General features: G+C 42.4%; 1 protein-coding gene across 2 annotated transcripts in view; it reads right to left on the reverse strand.

The window, feature by feature from the left end:
* LOC100381905 (uncharacterized) overlaps positions 1–19,028 on the reverse strand; it is a 31,740-nt gene that overhangs the window by 1,438 nt on the left and 11,274 nt on the right. The window contains exons 13-29 of one of the 2 annotated variants that reach the window (XM_008647947.3): positions 18,563–18,681; positions 17,347–17,455; positions 17,170–17,241; positions 16,680–16,814; positions 16,437–16,607; positions 16,278–16,364; positions 14,991–15,122; positions 14,736–14,885; positions 14,584–14,652; positions 14,183–14,341; positions 13,993–14,049; positions 13,880–13,920; positions 13,288–13,407; positions 12,568–12,877; positions 12,388–12,495; positions 12,089–12,154; positions 11,085–11,819 (exon numbers count right to left, since the gene is read on the reverse strand). In XM_008647947.3, coding sequence (XP_008646169.1) covers positions 11,358–11,819; positions 12,089–12,154; positions 12,388–12,495; positions 12,568–12,877; positions 13,288–13,407; positions 13,880–13,920; positions 13,993–14,049; positions 14,183–14,341; positions 14,584–14,652; positions 14,736–14,885; positions 14,991–15,122; positions 16,278–16,364; positions 16,437–16,607; positions 16,680–16,814; positions 17,170–17,241; positions 17,347–17,455; positions 18,563–18,681 — 2,367 coding nt within the window. In that variant the 3' untranslated portion in view covers positions 11,085–11,357. Of the gene's footprint in view, positions 1–45; positions 356–765; positions 886–1,357; positions 1,399–1,470; positions 1,528–1,660; positions 1,820–2,061; positions 2,131–2,213; positions 2,364–2,468; positions 2,601–5,813; positions 5,901–5,972; positions 6,144–6,215; positions 6,332–11,084; positions 11,820–12,088; positions 12,155–12,387; positions 12,496–12,567; positions 12,878–13,287; positions 13,408–13,879; positions 13,921–13,992; positions 14,050–14,182; positions 14,342–14,583; positions 14,653–14,735; positions 14,886–14,990; positions 15,123–16,277; positions 16,365–16,436; positions 16,608–16,679; positions 16,815–17,169; positions 17,242–17,346; positions 17,456–18,562; positions 18,682–19,028 lie in introns of those variants that run through there. The other variant, XM_020553468.2, reaches the window with a different exon arrangement.

Genomic DNA, 19,028 nt, shown 5'->3' on the forward strand with positions numbered 1-19,028 from the left:
TAACAGTTCGAAATAACTACACCAGTATCTTTTGTCAGAACTAACCTGAATTGAAAGCTTATATAAGCTCATACAACTGAATGCAATGGCAAGAGCATGATAGCATACGGCTGTTTGAACATGGTCAGGGCCAAGAAGTCGTTCATTCTTCATAAGGGCTTCTTGAAGATACCTAAGAGCAGTATTCATATTACTGGCATCCTGGTACATCATTGCAACATTTATGAGAGTTGCTGCAACATCTGGATGATCAGGTCCTGACGCCAAACTTAGCAGCAGCAGTGTACGGGACATGTGCCGCAGTGCCAATTCAGTTTGATTGAGCCCATGATAGAACAAGGCCATGTTACCATAACTGAAAAAAATGTGTATAACAGGATAACGATAGTAAACTTTCGCTGAATTAATAGAGTAAAATGCAATTGACAAATTTAAGAAAAACAAAAGAAACTATGATTCTGTTTAACTGGCTTGAAACCAGTAATAAGCTAAAAAAAATGTTTGCATGAGTATAACACTAGCTCAGCAGCTAACCAACATATTCAAATTTACTGCAACTTCTGCATCAGGTAAGATGGCCGTTTTCAGAACAATTTTATAGCAAAATTTAGATGATTTTTCCAATGTTGCTTCACGTTTTTAACGTAGACGAAAGGAATTTAGCATAGGTAATAAGTTTTTCCAATGATAACGTCAGGCTTCATGTCAGATTCAAGGATAATACCAAAATTTAGCAGTAACATTTTTAAAAACAAATATGCGTACCTGTGGGCTGTGTCCGGATGATCAAGACCAAGACATCTCTCGTTTATGATGAGTTCCCTATGCTGCTGCACAATTGCACCGGCTGTATCACCAGCATGGTACAAAACCATAGCAAGGTACCTATAACAAAGAACAAACATTTGTTCCCTGAGGATTTAATCTGAATGTACAGAAGAACAGTACTACCTCCATTATAAACTATAAGACATTTTGGCTTTTTCAGATGTGTTGCGTTTACTATGTATCTAGACAGTGCATAGCAAAAGCTATGTATCTAGAAAGGCGAAACCGTCTTATAATTTGGAACAGTAAATGACGACAAATGCTCATCTGAGTAAACATCATGCCCCTGATTTAATGCTCCTCTTGCATAATGTGTATAGTAATTCACTTAAGTGAAAGATAGTGAAATCATGTACAAGCCATGAGTCTTTTTTTTCTAACACCATGTACACTATAAGTAGCATATGCCATGATCTAAAATGGAAGAACGTGGCATAGTACATCCAATAGATTGCTCAGTTTTTCATGTGTGTGTTCCTTACAAAAGTAAGACCAACACAATAGGCAAGTAAAGAAGTTAGCACTTCACCGGCAACAATTTGCAGCATCCTTGTGCATGGGACCAGTAATCTGTAATTTCAAATCAAAGGTCAAGTAAATAGTAGTTCTGCAGATATTTCAAGTTAAACAGCTAGTGCATACCTGTTGAAGCAGTGAAAAGGCTTCAGAAAACAATGCATATGCCTCATTCAATGTTCCCTGAAACACTCGAATGCATTAAAAAATTGCATCCTTATACAAAAAAACTGCGGAGTATTATATATGTAGAGAACAGGATAAGACGTCACAGCGACAATGCTATATCAGAAACAAAAATAACAGAACTGTATACCTCAGCCATCCTGACTTTCCCTGCTTCCATAAGATTCTTTGCATCTGTACAGGTTGGAACAGAATGCTTGACAACTGGTTGGAGATTTAACATATCCGAGGCCTCAAATGGACTTGAAGCATCCATATCATATTTTCGTGCAGCAATTGTTATTCCTACCTGTTACATGTACAAGGAACACTAACTAAAGCAATTGACGGATGCGCAAACAATGGCATTTGATAGATTCAGTGGGTCTATTATACTATGGAGAACACGTATACTACATGCAGGCCATTATTAGCAAAAAAAACACAATAGAAGTTGCTTGGACCAAACACAAATTAGCAATATTTTTGGTAACAAACAAACCAACGATCATGAACAAGTAGCATGCAAGGCAGAAGCAGAATGGTACTAACCTTTCGGCATAGGTTGCGGAGAACAGCTACCCTTTTGGCTGAAAGCCTAGCTTCATCTGGCACTTCAAACTAAAAAAAATAAACTCCATTAGTGATGTTCCTCAAATAGAAAAGTGAAGACCTCAAAGAAACACAGCAGGAATCGTAAGTACCTGATATTTTGATTTTGCAAATTCCTTAATGCTAAACCAAATTCCATCAGAGGTTAGATGAGAATAAGTTGATAAGCTTTTTCTTGAAGCGGCAGCATGGCTCAGTTTAGGGCCTTTAGTAGACTTTTGAGTTTGGCTATTTTCGTGACCCTAAAAATCAAATAAAAAAGATGAAACTGTGACATCACAAAATTCAACAGTAATATTTGCTGCAGATATCAAAACCACAAGATTACCAAGATTGGGAAGGCATACCTTCAGAGTTTTTGACTGTGCGTTGCTAAGACTACTCTTTGTGGAAGCACCTAAAACTTTCCCAACGAAACAGTTTAAGAAATGAGCAATAGCTGGCGCAATATCATGGTCCAAACTTTGTCTCAGTATATCCTAGAGTGGGAACAAACAATTTGGTTAGCATACAAGGAATCAAACATGATAACTACATAATAAAACAATTATGTGAATTGAATGGATTAAAATCAGAACAAGGTTTGGATGAAGCCTGCCTTACAGAAAACAAATGTACATGGTTGGTCTTGCAGTGGTGTGCTGGATAATTTGAAGAATAAGAAACCAAACATGAATAACTATCTAATAATACGGTGCTGTGAATTGAATGGATTAGTCACAAGGTTTGGATAAATGGAGCCTCCCTTACAGAAAAAAATGTACATTTTTTTGATAAGGAAGATTTTTCATTGCATCTAAAAGTTTGATACAAATCGTCTCCCGGCCTCTGCAACAATAAGATGCACACAGCCTAGACAAGAAAGAAAAAGAGAAAAGAAAAAGAACATGGTAAGCACATTCTTAATGGATGTCAATCCTACGACTAGAACGCCACCCATGCGCCTGAGATAAGAACTTCGTAGCCACCTGCTCCAAACGTTGTGAAGCTTCCATCACAATAGACTGTTGATCGTGCCTCTGCAGTACAACCCAAGACCGTAGCCAGTGGGTAGTAGTGAAAATAACCTGCAAAGGAGACATATTAAATTTCTTTTGAAAAACCAGATCATTCCTACTAAGCCAGAGTGACCAACAGATGGTTGCTACTCCTAGTAGGGCTAAATTTTTTAATTTTTTGTCAAATTGTGAAAGCCAATTCCCGAACATATTTGAAGTGGAAGTTGGTTTTGGGACTCCTAACGCCCAAAACATCATGCTCCATACCATACGAGCAAATCGGCATTCGAAAAACAAGTGCTGAATTGTTTCATTGCCTTGACAGAAATTACATGCTTTACTTCCTTTCCAATTTCGTTTAGCTAGGTTGTCTTTGGTGAGGAGCACTCCCCTACGAAGATACCATAGAAAAATCTTGATTTTGAGGGGTGCTTTTATTCTCCATAGTCTCTTATTTAGGTTCGGTACCTCTTCTTTGATAAGGGCCAGATAAAGAGACTTTACCGAGAATTGACCATTTGGGTGCAAGTTCCAATGAAAAATATCTTGATCTTGTGTTAATGGTATGTTAACAAGCTTTTGGCGCAACTCATTCCAAGCAACAAGCTTAGACCCAAATAGAGATCGCCTCCAAGCTAGATTTATGTTGTCTGATTTTAATACTGTTTCAACTGTCTCGAATTTCCTTCGAACAATGTTATATAAAGAGGGGTACTGGGTTTTTAAAGCTATGCCGCCTAGCCACCTGTCTTCCCAGAATCTTACTTGTGATCCATTCCTGATTTCGAAGATTCCAAAGCGAAGAAAGTCTTGCTTCACCTTCATCAGCCCCGACCAGAAATGTGAGTCCCCTGGTTTCCATTCAACATGTACTAGTGGTTTGGATCCAAGGTATTTGTTTCTAAGCAATTGTTGCCACTTTCCTTCCGTAGTTAGGAGTTTAAACAACCATTTACTTAGCAGGGCCCTATTCTTTAAATTGAGATCTATGATGCCCAAACCCCCTTGGTCCTTAGGTTGACAAAGGACGCTCCATTTAGCTAGGCGGTATTTTTTTTTGTTCCCATCACTTTGCCAATAGAAACGAGATCGAAAGTAGTCAAGCTTCTTGAGCACACCTTTTGGAGCAAGAAAAAAGGACATCATATACATGGGAAGACTATTCAAAACTGAGTTGATTAAGGTTAGCCTTCCCCCGATTGATAAATGTTTTCCTTTCCAGCTACTAAGCCTTTTTTCAAATCTTTCCTCTACCTCCCTCCAATCAGTAGTTTTCAACTTCCTATAATGAATAGGAATACCCAAATACCTTAGAGGGAACTCTCCTTTTTTACACCCAAAAATATCTCTATACAATTGCTCTTGGTCCTGTGCTGCACCAAAGCACAATATTTCGCTCTTGTGAAAGTTGATTTTTAGTCCCGAGATTTGTTCAAAGACATAAAGCAACAATTTCATATTATGAGCCTTCTCCAGATCATGTTCTAAGAATAGGATGGTGTCGTCCGCATATTGAAGGATAGATAAACCTCCATCTATTAAGTGGGGCACAACTCCACCGACTTGTCCTTCCATATTTGCCCTTTTAATTATTATAGCCAACATATCTGCTACAATATTAAAAAGGAGGGGTGAAAGTGGGTCTCCTTGCCTAAGGCCTTTCTTCGTTTGAAAATAATGGCCTATCTCATCATTAACGTTTATAGCCACACTACCTCCCGAGATGAAGGTCTTTATCCAAGATATCCATCTTAGAGAGAAACCCTTCATCCGTAGAGTTTGGTACAAGAAAGGCCACTTAACCTTGTCGTATGCCAATGTACATGGTTGGTCGAAGGGAAAAGAATCAAATTTTGTCCCAAGATTATTTGTTTAATCTGCTCTGTCCGGGATACTGAACAGGGCTTTATAACCACGAGTTCATGCAACTAGGGGTGGTAATGGATCACGATCCAAATGCTTCTTCACAAAATGGTAGAGCCTTAAATAAAATTTAGTTCAAAAATGAATAGAAATAGGGTCCGATCCGATCCTTAAATCTTATAGTGTAAAATTTAGAGCCCATTGTCACCCATACATGCACCAAGTGAAAAAAGGCACAAAGGTTCTGCAGAAAATGGCACTTCATTTCCATCAAAGAGCAGGGTGGCTAGAGATCTCCAACTCCAAGTAATGATTTGGAATCAGTGGTTTGACCCTTGCTTCAGCCTGTGTGCTATACTGCTATGTCATCCTTAGTGGCTTGTAATAAGCAACTTTTAGCCAGTGCTTTAGTTCAAGTTGCTTCTAATACACAACTATTTAGCTAGTAGCCTAGTATAGTACTTTAGTTCAAGTCGTCTCTGAAGACTAAGCTTCAGTATCGTTAAAGGGTAGTGTTGCCTAACCCGCTAAACCCTTCGTGTTCAAGTGTGGCCAAGTACCTGTTATGGTCGCAAACACGTTGCAAAACTTGTTTAACTCGTTGAAATTTCATCGCTTCTCAGTAATGAAAATCGGATTTACCATTATGGAAATCAAATGGATTAAAATAAAAAAAAGTAGTGAGACCACTCATTTCCATATTGATAGCCCGAAAACCCTAACTGCATTTAACTATAAATATACACAATTGTAGGTTTTCATAAATTTGCAATAAATCACACAATCAACAACCAGATTGAGTAATTATTGTAATTTAGGAAGTTATACTACCTTGATAACATGCTTTGCAGATCTAACTATTATCTCAGTAGAAAACAAGTCCCATAGGTGTGGTAAATGTTTGACCATGCCTGCAATCTGAAACAAGAATCATATAATGAACAGAACAGATGAAATGTAATGTCAAAGCTGGTCCACCTATAGACTCACCTTGCCCAGATACCTAATATTTATCCCATGGAGATGCAATGCATCTGTTAAAGTCTGTCCATCCATAGGGGAGATATCAAGGGAACAAAGATCCTGAACAAACTTTGGGATCACTATATCTACAAGATATGTACCAGCCCTTTTTACCAACTCTTCGTCAGCAGCGATTTCCTAGGAATAGCAGACAGTTATCAGATTGGTATATATGATGATATTAATTACACAAAGAGTAGTTTTAAAGACCTCTGCACTGCCAGCAAGCTTGTACTCTGTAAACACATTCGGATTGAAAAGAATCTCGGAGCTTGAGTTGTCATTTTCCTCGTGTGTATGAACAGAGCTTTCTTCAGACTTGTCATCTCCAAGCGCGAGAACATTTTAGGTCCCAGGTAAAATAGAGCTGGTAAAATAGAGGCTGGCAACAAAAACGCTATTTACAGAGTGCCTTGCATTTACTCTATCTCACTTGGGACAGCGTGTGTGCATGTGGGCATGCGTACATGGTACAAACCATATGTGGTTGGTGAATTAACAAGAATTGAAAATAAATAATATAATACGTTATACTTGTATAGAGTTGAGATAAGTAAATATGACTACGGATAATTATGAGATAGGGTAAAGAAATTGTTGACAAGGACAAAATATTTTTAGAGTAGAAATGTAGAGTTGTATGAGTGTGGATAGGCTAAGGCACATACAATTGTTTTACAAGAGACAACTAAAAAATTGCATGTACATTTTAAAGCTTCTGAAACATAAATATAGTTAAAAGATAAAAGATAATTGTCGGCGTTTCGAGACCAGGGGGTCCCTGGGCCGACGAGTGAAATGTCGCCGCGTGCCCCAGCCCAGATGGGTCGGCGCGAGGCCGAGCGCGAAGGGGGGAGAAAGGTGGCCGGAGACGGACGTGAGAGAGGTGGAAATCCCGCGGCCTTCGTGTTCGTCCCGCGCCCAGGTCGGGTGCGCTTGCAGTAGGGGGTTACAAGCGTCCACGCGGGTGAGGGAGCGAGCGGCCTTACGCGAGCGCCTGTCTCGTCCTCGTTCCCGCGCGGCCCACCCTCTCTAAGAGGGCACTGGTCCTTCCTTTTATAGGCGCAAGGAGAGGATCCAGGTGTACAATGGGGGGTGTAGCAGAGTGCTACGTGTCTAGCGGAGGAGAGCTAGCGCCCTAAGTACACGCCATCGTGGCGGCCGGAGAGGTTTTGGCGCCCGGTTCGTGTGGTGTCGTGGCCGTCGGAGGAGCGCTGGAGCCTGGGGGAAGGACAGCTGTCGGAGTTGTCGAGTCCTTGTTGACGTCCTCCTGCTTCCGTAAGGGGGCTGAGAGCCGCCGTCGTCACAGAGTGTGCGGGGCGCCATCATTGCCTATCTGGCGGAGCAAGCCAGATGGGACGCCGGTCTTGTTCCCCGTGGCCTGAGTCAGCTTGGGGTAGGGTGATGATGGTGCCTCCTGTTGACGTGGCTGATCTGCGCCATAGGTTGGGCGATGTGGAGGCTCCTCCGAGGTCGAGGTCGAGTATGTCTTCCGTGGCCGAGGTCGAATCCGAGCCCCTGGATCGGGCGAGGCGGAGGCCGTCAGCTGAGGCCAGGGCTGAGTCCGATCCTTGGGGTCGGGGGGAGCGGTGTTCGTCGTCTTCCGGGGCTGAGCCCAAGTCCGAGCCCTGGGTCGGGCGGAGCGGAGTTCGCCGTCTTCCGGGGCTGAGCCCAAGCCCGAGCCCTGGGTCGGGCGGAGCGGTGTTCGTCGTTTTCCGGGGCTGAGCCCAAGTCCGAGCCCTGGGTCGAGCGGAGTGGAGTTCGCCGTCTTTCGGGGCTGAGCCCAAGTCCGAGCCCTAGGTCGGGCGGAGCAGAGTTCGCCGTCTTCCGGGGCTTAGCCCGAGTCCGAGCCCTGGGTCGGGCGGAGCGGAGTTCGCCGTCTTCAGGGGCTGAGCCCGAGTTCGAGCCCTGGGTCGGGCGAAGCGGAGCTTCCTATGGTGCCTGAGGCCGGGCCTGACTGCCTGTCAGCCTCACTCTGTCAAGTGGCACTGCAGTCGGTACGGCGCAGGCGGCGCTGTCCTTCTGTCAGGCCGGTCAGTGGAGCGGCGAAGTGACTGCGGTCACTTCGGCTCTGTCGACTGAAGGGCGCGCGTCAGGATAAAGGTGTCAGGCCACCTTTGCATTAAATGCTCCTGCGATTTGGTCGGTTGGCGCGACGATTTGGTCAGGGTTGCTTCTTGGCGAAGACAGGGCCTCGGGCGAGCCGGAAGTATGTTCATCGCTGGAGGGGGGCCTCGGGCGAGGCGGAGATCCTCCGGGGTCGACTGCCCTTGCCCGAGGCTAGGCTCGGGCGAGGCGTGATCGAGTCCTTCGAACGGACCGATCCCTGACTTAATCGCACCCATTAGGCCTTTGCAGCTTTGTGCTGATGGGGGTTACCAGCTGAGAATTAGGAGTCTTGAGGGTACCCCTAATTATGGTCCCCGACAGTAGCCCCCGAGCCTCGAAGGGAGTGTTAACACTCGCTTGGAGGCTTTTGTCGCACTGTTTTGCAAGGGGACCAGCCTTTCTCGGTTGCATTTTGTTCCGATGGGTGCGCGCGAGCGCACCCGCCGGGTGTAGCCCCCGAGGCCTCGGAGGAGTGGTTTGACTCCTCCGATGTCTTAATGCCTCGCGCAATGCTTTGGCTGGTCTGGTCGTTCCCTCATGCGAGCTGGTCGTAGCCCGGGTGCACGGTCGGGTCCCAAGTTCTCGGGCTGGTATGTTGACGCTGTCAACGGTTTGGCCGGAGTCGGGTTTGCGAGAGCAGCCCCCGAGCCTCTGCACAGGGCGAGAGGACGGTCAGGGACAGACTCGACTTTTTTACATACGCCCCTGCGTCGCCTTTCCGCAAGGAGGGGGGGAAAGCGCCATGTTGCCCTCGGAGGGCGTCGAACATGGTGTCTCCGGTGAGCTGCTGGCGGGTAATCCGAGCGGACGTCTGTGCCCCATTCGCTAGGGGTCGGCTAGAGGCCCAGAGGCGCGCCCAAAAGTACCTGCGGGTGATCTGCCGGACCCGGTCCCCTGTCGACGGGGTCCGAGGGCTCGATGCCTCCCTCTGATGGGATTCCGTTACAAGATCGTTCCCGCTGGTCTCGGAAATGTCCTAGGGTACCTCGGGAGCGCAGCCCGAGCCTTGGTTATGTATCGAACGTACCCATGGTCATCCCTCGCTCTATGTCTGAGGCGGCTGTGAACCCTTCGAGGGCCAGCCTTTGAACCCCTGATCAGTAGTGGGCACGGAGCCCGAGTAGCCTGAGGCGGTCGTTGAACCCTTCCGAGGGGCCGGCCTTCGAACCTCTGACCAGTAGTGGGTGTGGAGCCCACGCGCTCTGAGGCGGCTGTTGAACCCTTCGAGGGGCCAGCCTTCGAACCTCTGATCAGTAGGGAGGCTCGGAGCCTGGTTCCTTCACAGAGAAGGATCCTTTTCGGGGTATCCCCCTTTCCCGGTCCCTCTTGCAAGAGAGAGAAAGAGGAAAAAGGAAAAGGATACGAAATTGAATGACGTGGCGTACCTCTTTTGACGCGGTCATTATGGTGAAGGTGAAGCGTCGCTTGCTTCTCCTGCCAGAGGCGCCGCCTGTCCCGCCGCGGAGTTAATGCGACGAGGCGAGCGGTTCGCGGGGCGGCCGTTGCGCGTGCGCGAGCCGTTCGAGGAACGGCTGTTTCGCTTTGAGTTTTTGAATCCCGCGGCCGATCTGGGCGGACCCCAAGCGCGAGAACATTTTAGGTCGTCGTTGCCGCTGTACAATTGGTTTGAAGGGGACTCCGTTGGGTGGCTCGACGACGCCATCAACGACAAGCCCCTTCCTGCGTCATGGGCGTACCGATGAGCCCCTTCCCCTATAGGGAGACGCTGGCGCGCCAAGGGCATCTCACGTGATGCCCTTGAATCCCCCGTATTGTGCCAACACGCATGAGTTGTGGCCAGATGCCCACGATGAGAGCAAGCGCCCCTTCAGGTCTAGTGTGGTCCATAGCGCCAGCAACACGTACCTCACTATTGTCTGCCGCACGGACCTCGGTCGTTCAAGGGCGTAGAGGAGGAAGAAAGCAATGAGCGCAAAAACTAACCCTGCCTCTTCAACTCTTTAGGCATTCATCCACCCAACCCGGGCGACCAACCACAAGCTACCCCATCCACCAGCCCATGTGGCACTTTGTTTTTGTTGTTTTGCATGTTTAAATAATGTTTTTCTTGTTACATGTAAGATTTATTTGTGATGTATTGTTGTTGGTGGTCGTGTGATTGTTAATGTCATATACAATATAGTATACTCAATACTTTTCTTGTTAGGAACAAGAATTTAATAAAGATGTGTATAGGATGAACGTTATACGAATGATGGGTATGGATATAAGGTCTAGCCTTGACTTTGGCTCCTATAAAAAAACAACTCCATCCTTATTAAGGGTCTCATCAAAAAGTAATGCGGGAAAAAGCCAAAGATTTTGAGCTAGCTTCGCTCGATAATAGTTCATCCCTATTTCTACCGAGAAGCCACTAGAAAAGCTCATTCAGGGCGTGTTCGGTTCTACCCTAATCCATATGGATTAAGGAGGATTGAGGGATTCTAATCCCTAGTAAGTCAAAACCTCTCTCAATCCGTATCAATCCCCTCCGATCCATATGGATTAAAAATAACCGAACAAGCCCTTAAAAACTATGAGTGGATGCGGCTACCCGTCGCAAACTTTTAGTTAATCTAAATTAAGGACAAATATTTGTCCGAGTCAGAAAAAATGATGCTAAAACTAATTCACGGCCAGGCCAAACAAGCGTTCATCAAAGTTAAATCATTATTGCTAACCATAGTAAAATAACCGGCAATATTAGAACTATATTAATAATATTAAAGAACTATATTAATAATATTAACGATATACCAGCATACGCCGCAAAAAATCCCATTATCCATAGCACCACAATTGCACATGGGCAGCGCGATGCTGAAAATGAAATATCGAACACAACCCTGCACAAACGCCGGCACGCGCATCACTAAAAAATCGTTCTGCACACAAAGTCACGCACCACCAGAAGAACTAAAAAAATTAACAGAAATAAGCGCAACACCTCCGTTGGACAACAAATTAGCATACTAATCTTGCACAAAAAAAAATTAAACAGGTTGTACCGGCTACAGATTTATTAGCTTAAGGATTAGCCATTATCTCATCAGTGGTCTATCAATGATGATTCCAAACAATTGTCTTCTTTCTCGTAATGATTATTGAACTCTCCTAAGAACCTCCAACAGAAACAAATGAACTCTTCCACCACGTGAACGTGGAATTTCTATAAATGTAAAAAAACAAATCACCCTAAAGTCCAAAACTGCAGTCATAAAAGAAATTCCAGGCACGGGTTTTCTACGACTTTTGCTTTGATTTCTGCTTCTTCAACTCCAATGTTGCCCCCAATCCAACTGGTTGGTTGGCAGGTGCAGGTGGCACGTTGATATCTGCAGACTTCGCATCGGTTGCAGCTCCGTTTTGAACAGATCCATTTGTTGCCTGCCCTTCAGAGGCAGATTCCTCGGTTTTTGCAGATGCCGAAGTGGAAGACCCCGAAGCAGTATTGATGAGTTTGAGAATCTGAGCTAGTTCATCAGACGCATGGTTTGCCGCAGGGCCATTACGGACATTCAGGCCTCTTGCAACAGCTTTCTTCCGAGCTTCTGCGGTCGCTCGAGCAGCTCGCTCATCCACTCCTCTCAGTCGTGGTACACCTTCTCCAACTACTGCAGCATTGAGGGACCTGTTGACATTTGCTGACCTGTCACCTGATTGGAGCGCAGCAGCCTTCATTGCTTGTAAAAATGCAGGGTTTGCCTGAAAAGGCAAAAGGAAACAAATCAATGCAACCATAAATCCAATAACAGCAGATATAAATATCATTAGCCATACAGTTATAGGAGTTAATATTCAGACCAAATATCTCATTGAACTTGTGCTAAGAGACTTTACGACAACCAAAAGTAGCACAAAAGCACGTTACTTTATTCAACAGTAAGCTCTGTGTACAAGTATGGATATTGTTTCGGCCATTAAAGTTGGATGAATTAGGCTGGTATAGAAGGAAGGTCTGCAATTTAGCTTACCTTCAAGAATTTAACAGCGTTATCAGATGCATTAGCTCCCTGGTCCTTCTGCTTCTGGGCGTTGACCTGTGCAGATTGACAATAGAATAATGTTCGCCATGCAAGAATGACAAAGATATGCAGAGCTAATGAAGCAGATGGGGGGAAATATATGTTACGAACAAACTTTGTAACGTTACATAATAACTGCACATTAGAACGCACACAATAATCTCAGGGCCAAAAGTGAATCAACCAGTAAAGCTAAATAATTTGCAATATTCTAAAAAGTAAAATGCTAATAAACATAGAAAATATACCTGTTCTTCTCGAAGCTTAAATGTATTCAACCAATTTTCTGAATCTTTAGTCCGTGAGTCATTTTCCCCTAATTGTTTTACCAGTATATCATAGGTCTTCTTTTCATGCTGTCATGAAACACCAAGATGTCAAGCTAACAGTTCGAAATAACTACACCAGTATCTTTTGTCAGAACTAACCTGAATTGAAAGCTTATATAAGCTCATACAACTGAATGCAATGGCAAGAGCATGATAGCATACGGCTGTTTGAACATGGTCAGGGCCAAGAAGTCGTTCATTCTTCATAAGGGCTTCTTGAAGATACCTAAGAGCAGTATTCATATTACTGGCATCCTGGTACATCATTGCAACATTTATGAGAGTTGCTGCAACATCTGGATGATCAGGTCCTGACGCCAAACTTAGCAGCAGCAGTGTACGGGACATGTGCCGCAGTGCCAATTCAGTTTGATTGAGCCCATGATAGAACAAGGCCATGTTACCATAACTGAAAAAAATGTGTATAACAGGATAACGATAGTAAACTTTCGCTGAATTAATAGAGTAAAATGCAATTGACAAATTTAAGAAAAACAAAAGAAACTATGATTCTGTTTAACTGGCTTGAAACCAGTAATAAGCTAAAAAAAATGTTTGCATGAGTATAACACTAGCTCAGCAGCTAACCAACATATTCAAATTTACTGCAACTTCTGCATCAGGTAAGATGGCCGTTTTCAGAACAATTTTATAGCAAAATTTAGATGATTTTTCCAATGTTGCTTCACGTTTTTAACGTAGACGAAAGGAATTTAGCATAGGTAATAAGTTTTTCCAATGATAACGTCAGGCTTCATGTCAGATTCAAGGATAATACCAAAATTTAGCAGTAACATTTTTAAAAACAAATATGCGTACCTGTGGGCTGTGTCCGGATGATCAAGACCAAGACATCTCTCGTTTATGATGAGTTCCCTATGCTGCTGCACAATTGCACCGGCTGTATCACCAGCATGGTACAAAACCATAGCAAGGTACCTATAACAAAGAACAAACATTTGTTCCCTGAGGATTTAATCTGAATGTACAGAAGAACAGTACTACCTCCATTATAAACTATAAGACATTTTGGCTTTTTCAGATGTGTTGCGTTTACTATGTATCTAGACAGTGCATAGCAAAAGCTATGTATCTAGAAAGGCGAAACCGTCTTATAATTTGGAACAGTAAATGACGACAAATGCTCATCTGAGTAAACATCATGCCCCTGATTTAATGCTCCTCTTGCATAATGTGTATAGTAATTCACTTAAGTGAAAGATAGTGAAATCATGTACAAGCCATGAGTCTTTTTTTTCTAACACCATGTACACTATAAGTAGCATATGCCATGATCTAAAATGGAAGAACGTGGCATAGTACATCCAATAGATTGCTCAGTTTTTCATGTGTGTGTTCCTTACAAAAGTAAGACCAACACAATAGGCAAGTAAAGAAGTTAGCACTTCACCGGCAACAATTTGCAGCATCCTTGTGCATGGGACCAGTAATCTGTAATTTCAAATCAAAGGTCAAGTAAATAGTAGTTCTGCAGATATTTCAAGTTAAACAGCTAGTGCATACCTGTTGAAGCAGTGAAAAGGCTTCAGAAAACAATGCATATGCCTCATTCAATGTTCCCTGAAACACTCGAATGCATTAAAAAATTGCATCCTTATACAAAAAAACTGCGGAGTATTATATATGTAGAGAACAGGATAAGACGTCACAGCGACAATGCTATATCAGAAACAAAAATAACAGAACTGTATACCTCAGCCATCCTGACTTTCCCTGCTTCCATAAGATTCTTTGCATCTGTACAGGTTGGAACAGAATGCTTGACAACTGGTTGGAGATTTAACATATCCGAGGCCTCAAATGGACTTGAAGCATCCATATCATATTTTCGTGCAGCAATTGTTATTCCTACCTGTTACATGTACAAGGAACACTAACTAAAGCAATTGACGGATGCGCAAACAATGGCATTTGATAGATTCAGTGGGTCTATTATACTATGGAGAACACGTATACTACATGCAGGCCATTATTAGCAAAAAAAACACAATAGAAGTTGCTTGGACCAAACACAAATTAGCAATATTTTTGGTAACAAACAAACCAACGATCATGAACAAGTAGCATGCAAGGCAGAAGCAGAATGGTACTAACCTTTCGGCATAGGTTGCGGAGAACAGCTACCCTTTTGGCTGAAAGCCTAGCTTCATCTGGCACTTCAAACTAAAAAAAATAAACTCCATTAGTGATGTTCCTCAAATAGAAAAGTGAAGACCTCAAAGAAACACAGCAGGAATCGTAAGTACCTGATATTTTGATTTTGCAAATTCCTTAATGCTAAACCAAATTCCATCAGAGGTTAGATGAGAATAAGTTGATAAGCTTTTTCTTGAAACGGCAGCATGGCTCAGTTTAGGGCCTTTAGTAGACTTTTGAGTTTGGCTATTTTCGTGACCCTAAAAATCAAATAAAAAAGATGAAACTGTGACATCACAAAATTCAACAGTAATATTTGCTGCAGATATCAAAACCACAAGATTACCAAGATTGGGAAGGCATACCTTCAGAGTTTTTGACTGTGCGTTGCTAAGACTACTCTTTGTGGAAGCACCTAAAACTTTCCCAACGAAACAGTTTAAGAAATGAGCAATAGCTGGCGCAATATCATGGTCCAAACTTTGTCTCAGTATATCCTAGAGTGGGAACAAACAATTTGGTTAGCATACAAGGAATCAAACATGATAACTACATAATAAAACAATTATGTGAATTGAATGGATTAAAATCAGAACAAGGTTTGGATGAAGCCTGCCTTACAGAAAACAAATGTACATGGTTGGTCTTGCAGTGGTGTGCTGGATAATTTGAAGAATAAGAAACCAAACATGAATAACTATCTAATAATACGGTGCTGTGAATTGAATGGATTAGTCACAAGGTTTGGATAAATGGAGCCTCCCTTACAGAAAAACATGTACATGGTTGGTCGAAGGGAAAAGAATCAAATTTTGTCCCAAGATTATTTGTTTAATCTGCTCTGTCCGGGATACTGAACAGGGCTTTATAACCACGAGTTCATGCAACTAGGGGTGGTAATGGATCACGATCCAAATGCTTCTTCACAAAATGGTAGAGCCTTAAATAAAATTTAGTTCAAAAATGAATAGAAATAGGGTCCGATCCGATCCTTAAATCTTATAGTGTAAAATTTAGAGCCCATTGTCACCCATACATGCACCAAGTGAAAAAAGGCACAAAGGTTCTGCAGAAAATGGCACTTCATTTCCATCAAAGAGCAGGGTGGCTAGAGATCTCCAACTCCAAGTAATGATTTGGAATCAGTGGTTTGACCCTTGCTTCAGCCTGTGTGCTATACTGCTATGTCATCCTTAGTGGCTTGTAATAAGCAACTTTTAGCCAGTGCTTTAGTTCAAGTTGCTTCTAATACACAACTATTTAGCTAGTAGCCTAGTATAGTACTTTAGTTCAAGTCGTCTCTGAAGACTAAGCTTCAGTATCGTTAAAGGGTAGTGTTGCCTAACCCGCTAAACCCTTCGTGTTCAAGTGTGGCCAAGTACCTGTTATGGTCGCAAACACGTTGCAAAACTTGTTTAACTCGTTGAAATTTCATCGCTTCTCAGTAATGAAAATCGGATTTACCATTATGGAAATCAAATGGATTAAAATAAAAAAAGTAGTGAGACCACTCATTTCCATATTGATAGCCCGAAAACCCTAACTGCATTTAACTATAAATATACACAATTGTAGGTTTTCATAAATTTGCAATAAATCACACAATCAACAACCAGATTGAGTAATTATTGTAATTTAGGAAGTTATACTACCTTGATAACATGCTTTGCAGATCTAACTATTATCTCAGTAGAAAACAAGTCCCATAGGTGTGGTAAATGTTTGACCATGCCTGCAATCTGAAACAAGAATCATATAATGAACAGAACAGATGAAATGTAATGTCAAAGCTGGTCCACCTATAGACTCACCTTGCCCAGATACCTAATATTTATCCCATGGAGATGCAATGCATCTGTTAAAGTCTGTCCATCCATAGGGGAGATATCAAGGGAACAAAGATCCTGAACAAACTTTGGGATCACTATATCTACAAGATATGTACCAGCCCTTTTTACCAACTCTTCGTCAGCAGCGATTTCCTAGGAATAGCAGACAGTTATCAGATTGGTATATATGATGATATTAATTACACAAAGAGTAGTTTTAAAGACCTCTGCACTGCCAGCAAGCTTGTACTCTGTAAACACATTCGGATTGAAAAGAATCTCGGAGCTTGAGTTGTCATTTTCCTCGTGTGTATGAACAGAGCTTTCTTCAGACTTGTCATCTCCTTCAACAGAGGTAGCCTGTTATAACAGGAACTCCAGATTACAAATGTGAAATGTCATATCTTTATTCAGTCTAATTATTCATTCTGTTAACAAAAATGGTCTATGAGTGCACAAACTAATATAATATTCATTGAGGGATAAATTGGTAACAATGAATTGATATATATCATTGGGTTAAAGACCTCTGCTCTTGGAAATCAAACTAGGGATCATGCAACTGAATCTTAGGGAACATATAAATGACACAAGATTACAAGTTCAACAATTCTGCATTATTGAAGTAGCATAAAAAATCAATGGTTAGTTGCTTATTTATGCATAACGCTTCTGAACACACAGCAAGAACACAGGGATTGCTATCGACACGAACCTTAGCATCAGAAGTACTTGCAACTGGAGCATCTGGAACCTTTTGCTTCAACGATTGTTTTATGGATTCAACCTGCAAATATAAATGATAAAATACAGTAATATGTGATTCAAATGTTCGACAAAATAAACCATGTTGCAGTTTGGTAAATACGGTTAAAAAATGTGACAAGCTGACCTCAACAAATGATGCTATAAGTTCAGGTCTCAACACACAGAAGCGGTGCTCTTGTCCAATGTAGTTAGAATCTCGAGGAGTCACTCTCATCAGATCCAAAATGTAATGTCTGCATGATAGCAAGTACCAAAACAACTGTGCTAAATATACCAACGAGTACAAAACACATGTTTATTGCTGTAAAAGAAAAAGGATAGCTCAAGAAGAAAAACAAGGTCACAACAAATTATGAAATGTCTTAAGGGTTTTCTCACAGTTCATGTAAACTTTACAACTGTGCTAAATATACCAACGAGTACAAAACACATGTTTATTGCTGTAAAAGAAAAAGGATAGCTCAAGAAGAAAAACAAGGTCACAACAAATTATGAAATGTCTTAAGGGTTTCTCACAGTTCATGTAAACTTTACAGGATTGCTAGAACCCAGCAACACAGTTTTTTTTCTCGGAAACGCAGGAGGGTTGTGCATCATTATATTAAGTAGAGGGGGAAAAGAAGTCCAAGCGGACAGATACAAGCATCCTAGGCCACTTAAGGCGGCCAAAAACAAAAAAACAAAAAACTGATCCATCAGGAGGCACAATAGAAACACGACCACACAATGCCCACTAGAATATTCCTGCCGAGCTAAGTGCTGTTGCTAGGCCTAAGCTTTCCAGATTCTTGGCCCCAGCCATCACCCAACATGCTAGCTCATCAAACAGGGATCTCTGCACTTTTCCAATGGTAGGAGATTCACCATCAAAGACAGCCCGGTTTCTTTGCAACCATAAGCACCAAGCTCCTAAAATGGTGACACTATTGAAGCCCTTTCTCCATTCCTTATGTACTTTGCTGCTCACCTCTTTCCACCAATAAGCAAAAGACGACACATGTGCCCCAGGAGAGAGGTTCCCCAAACCAAAAGGTAAAAGAATGATGTGCCAGAAATGCAAGAAGCTAGAAGATGTTGAGTGGTTTCCTGTTCATGGTCGCAGAGAGGGCAAGCATCCGGGTGCTCCAGCCCTCTTCTCTCCAGTCTATCAGCAACACAGTTAAACCATGTGCTTACTGATAACTCAAAACATGCTCATCATTGCTTTCGTGCACAGAAAAATGTAAACTACTACCAACTGATGAGCCTTCAAGAAAAGAAAATGAAAAGGTCGCAAGTGATTCCATTACTTGTACCAGACATCAACAAACCCCAGCGTGTAACTTCAAGAATCAAATTACCTGTCATCACTCCCAACAATACCCTTGCATTCGACTGTAGCAGCTAATTTTATAGGATTGCCAGAACCATCCAATACCACATGTTCCTTCAAATGGAGCTGCTTTGCAGCCTCAACAACCTAAAATAGCAATACAGAATAGCACAACATTAGTTAAACTGAAGAACAAGCTGAATTGCAAAAGAAGATGAAATAGCATTAACATTAATACTAATATGGCAACAGGCGGATTAACTTCATCACTGCAAGTTTCCTACCAAGAGTAAGAATCGAGTGTAATCATTGAAATATTCTTATGCAAACGAAATTGTAATAAAGAACTTCAAATCAACAACACAAAAAAAAGCTAGGGAAACCCTGAAATGTAAGCACTCCGAAAGTAAGACAGAAATATCAGTCAGTCAAACCATGTCAAGTGTGCACTAACAACAATGTTGTTCAGTACGGAATACTTAGCACAGTAAACC

Source organism: Zea mays, chromosome 5 (genome assembly GCF_902167145.1).
Source record: "Zea mays cultivar B73 chromosome 5, Zm-B73-REFERENCE-NAM-5.0, whole genome shotgun sequence".
Lineage (NCBI taxonomy): Eukaryota > Viridiplantae > Streptophyta > Magnoliopsida > Poales > Poaceae > Zea > Zea mays.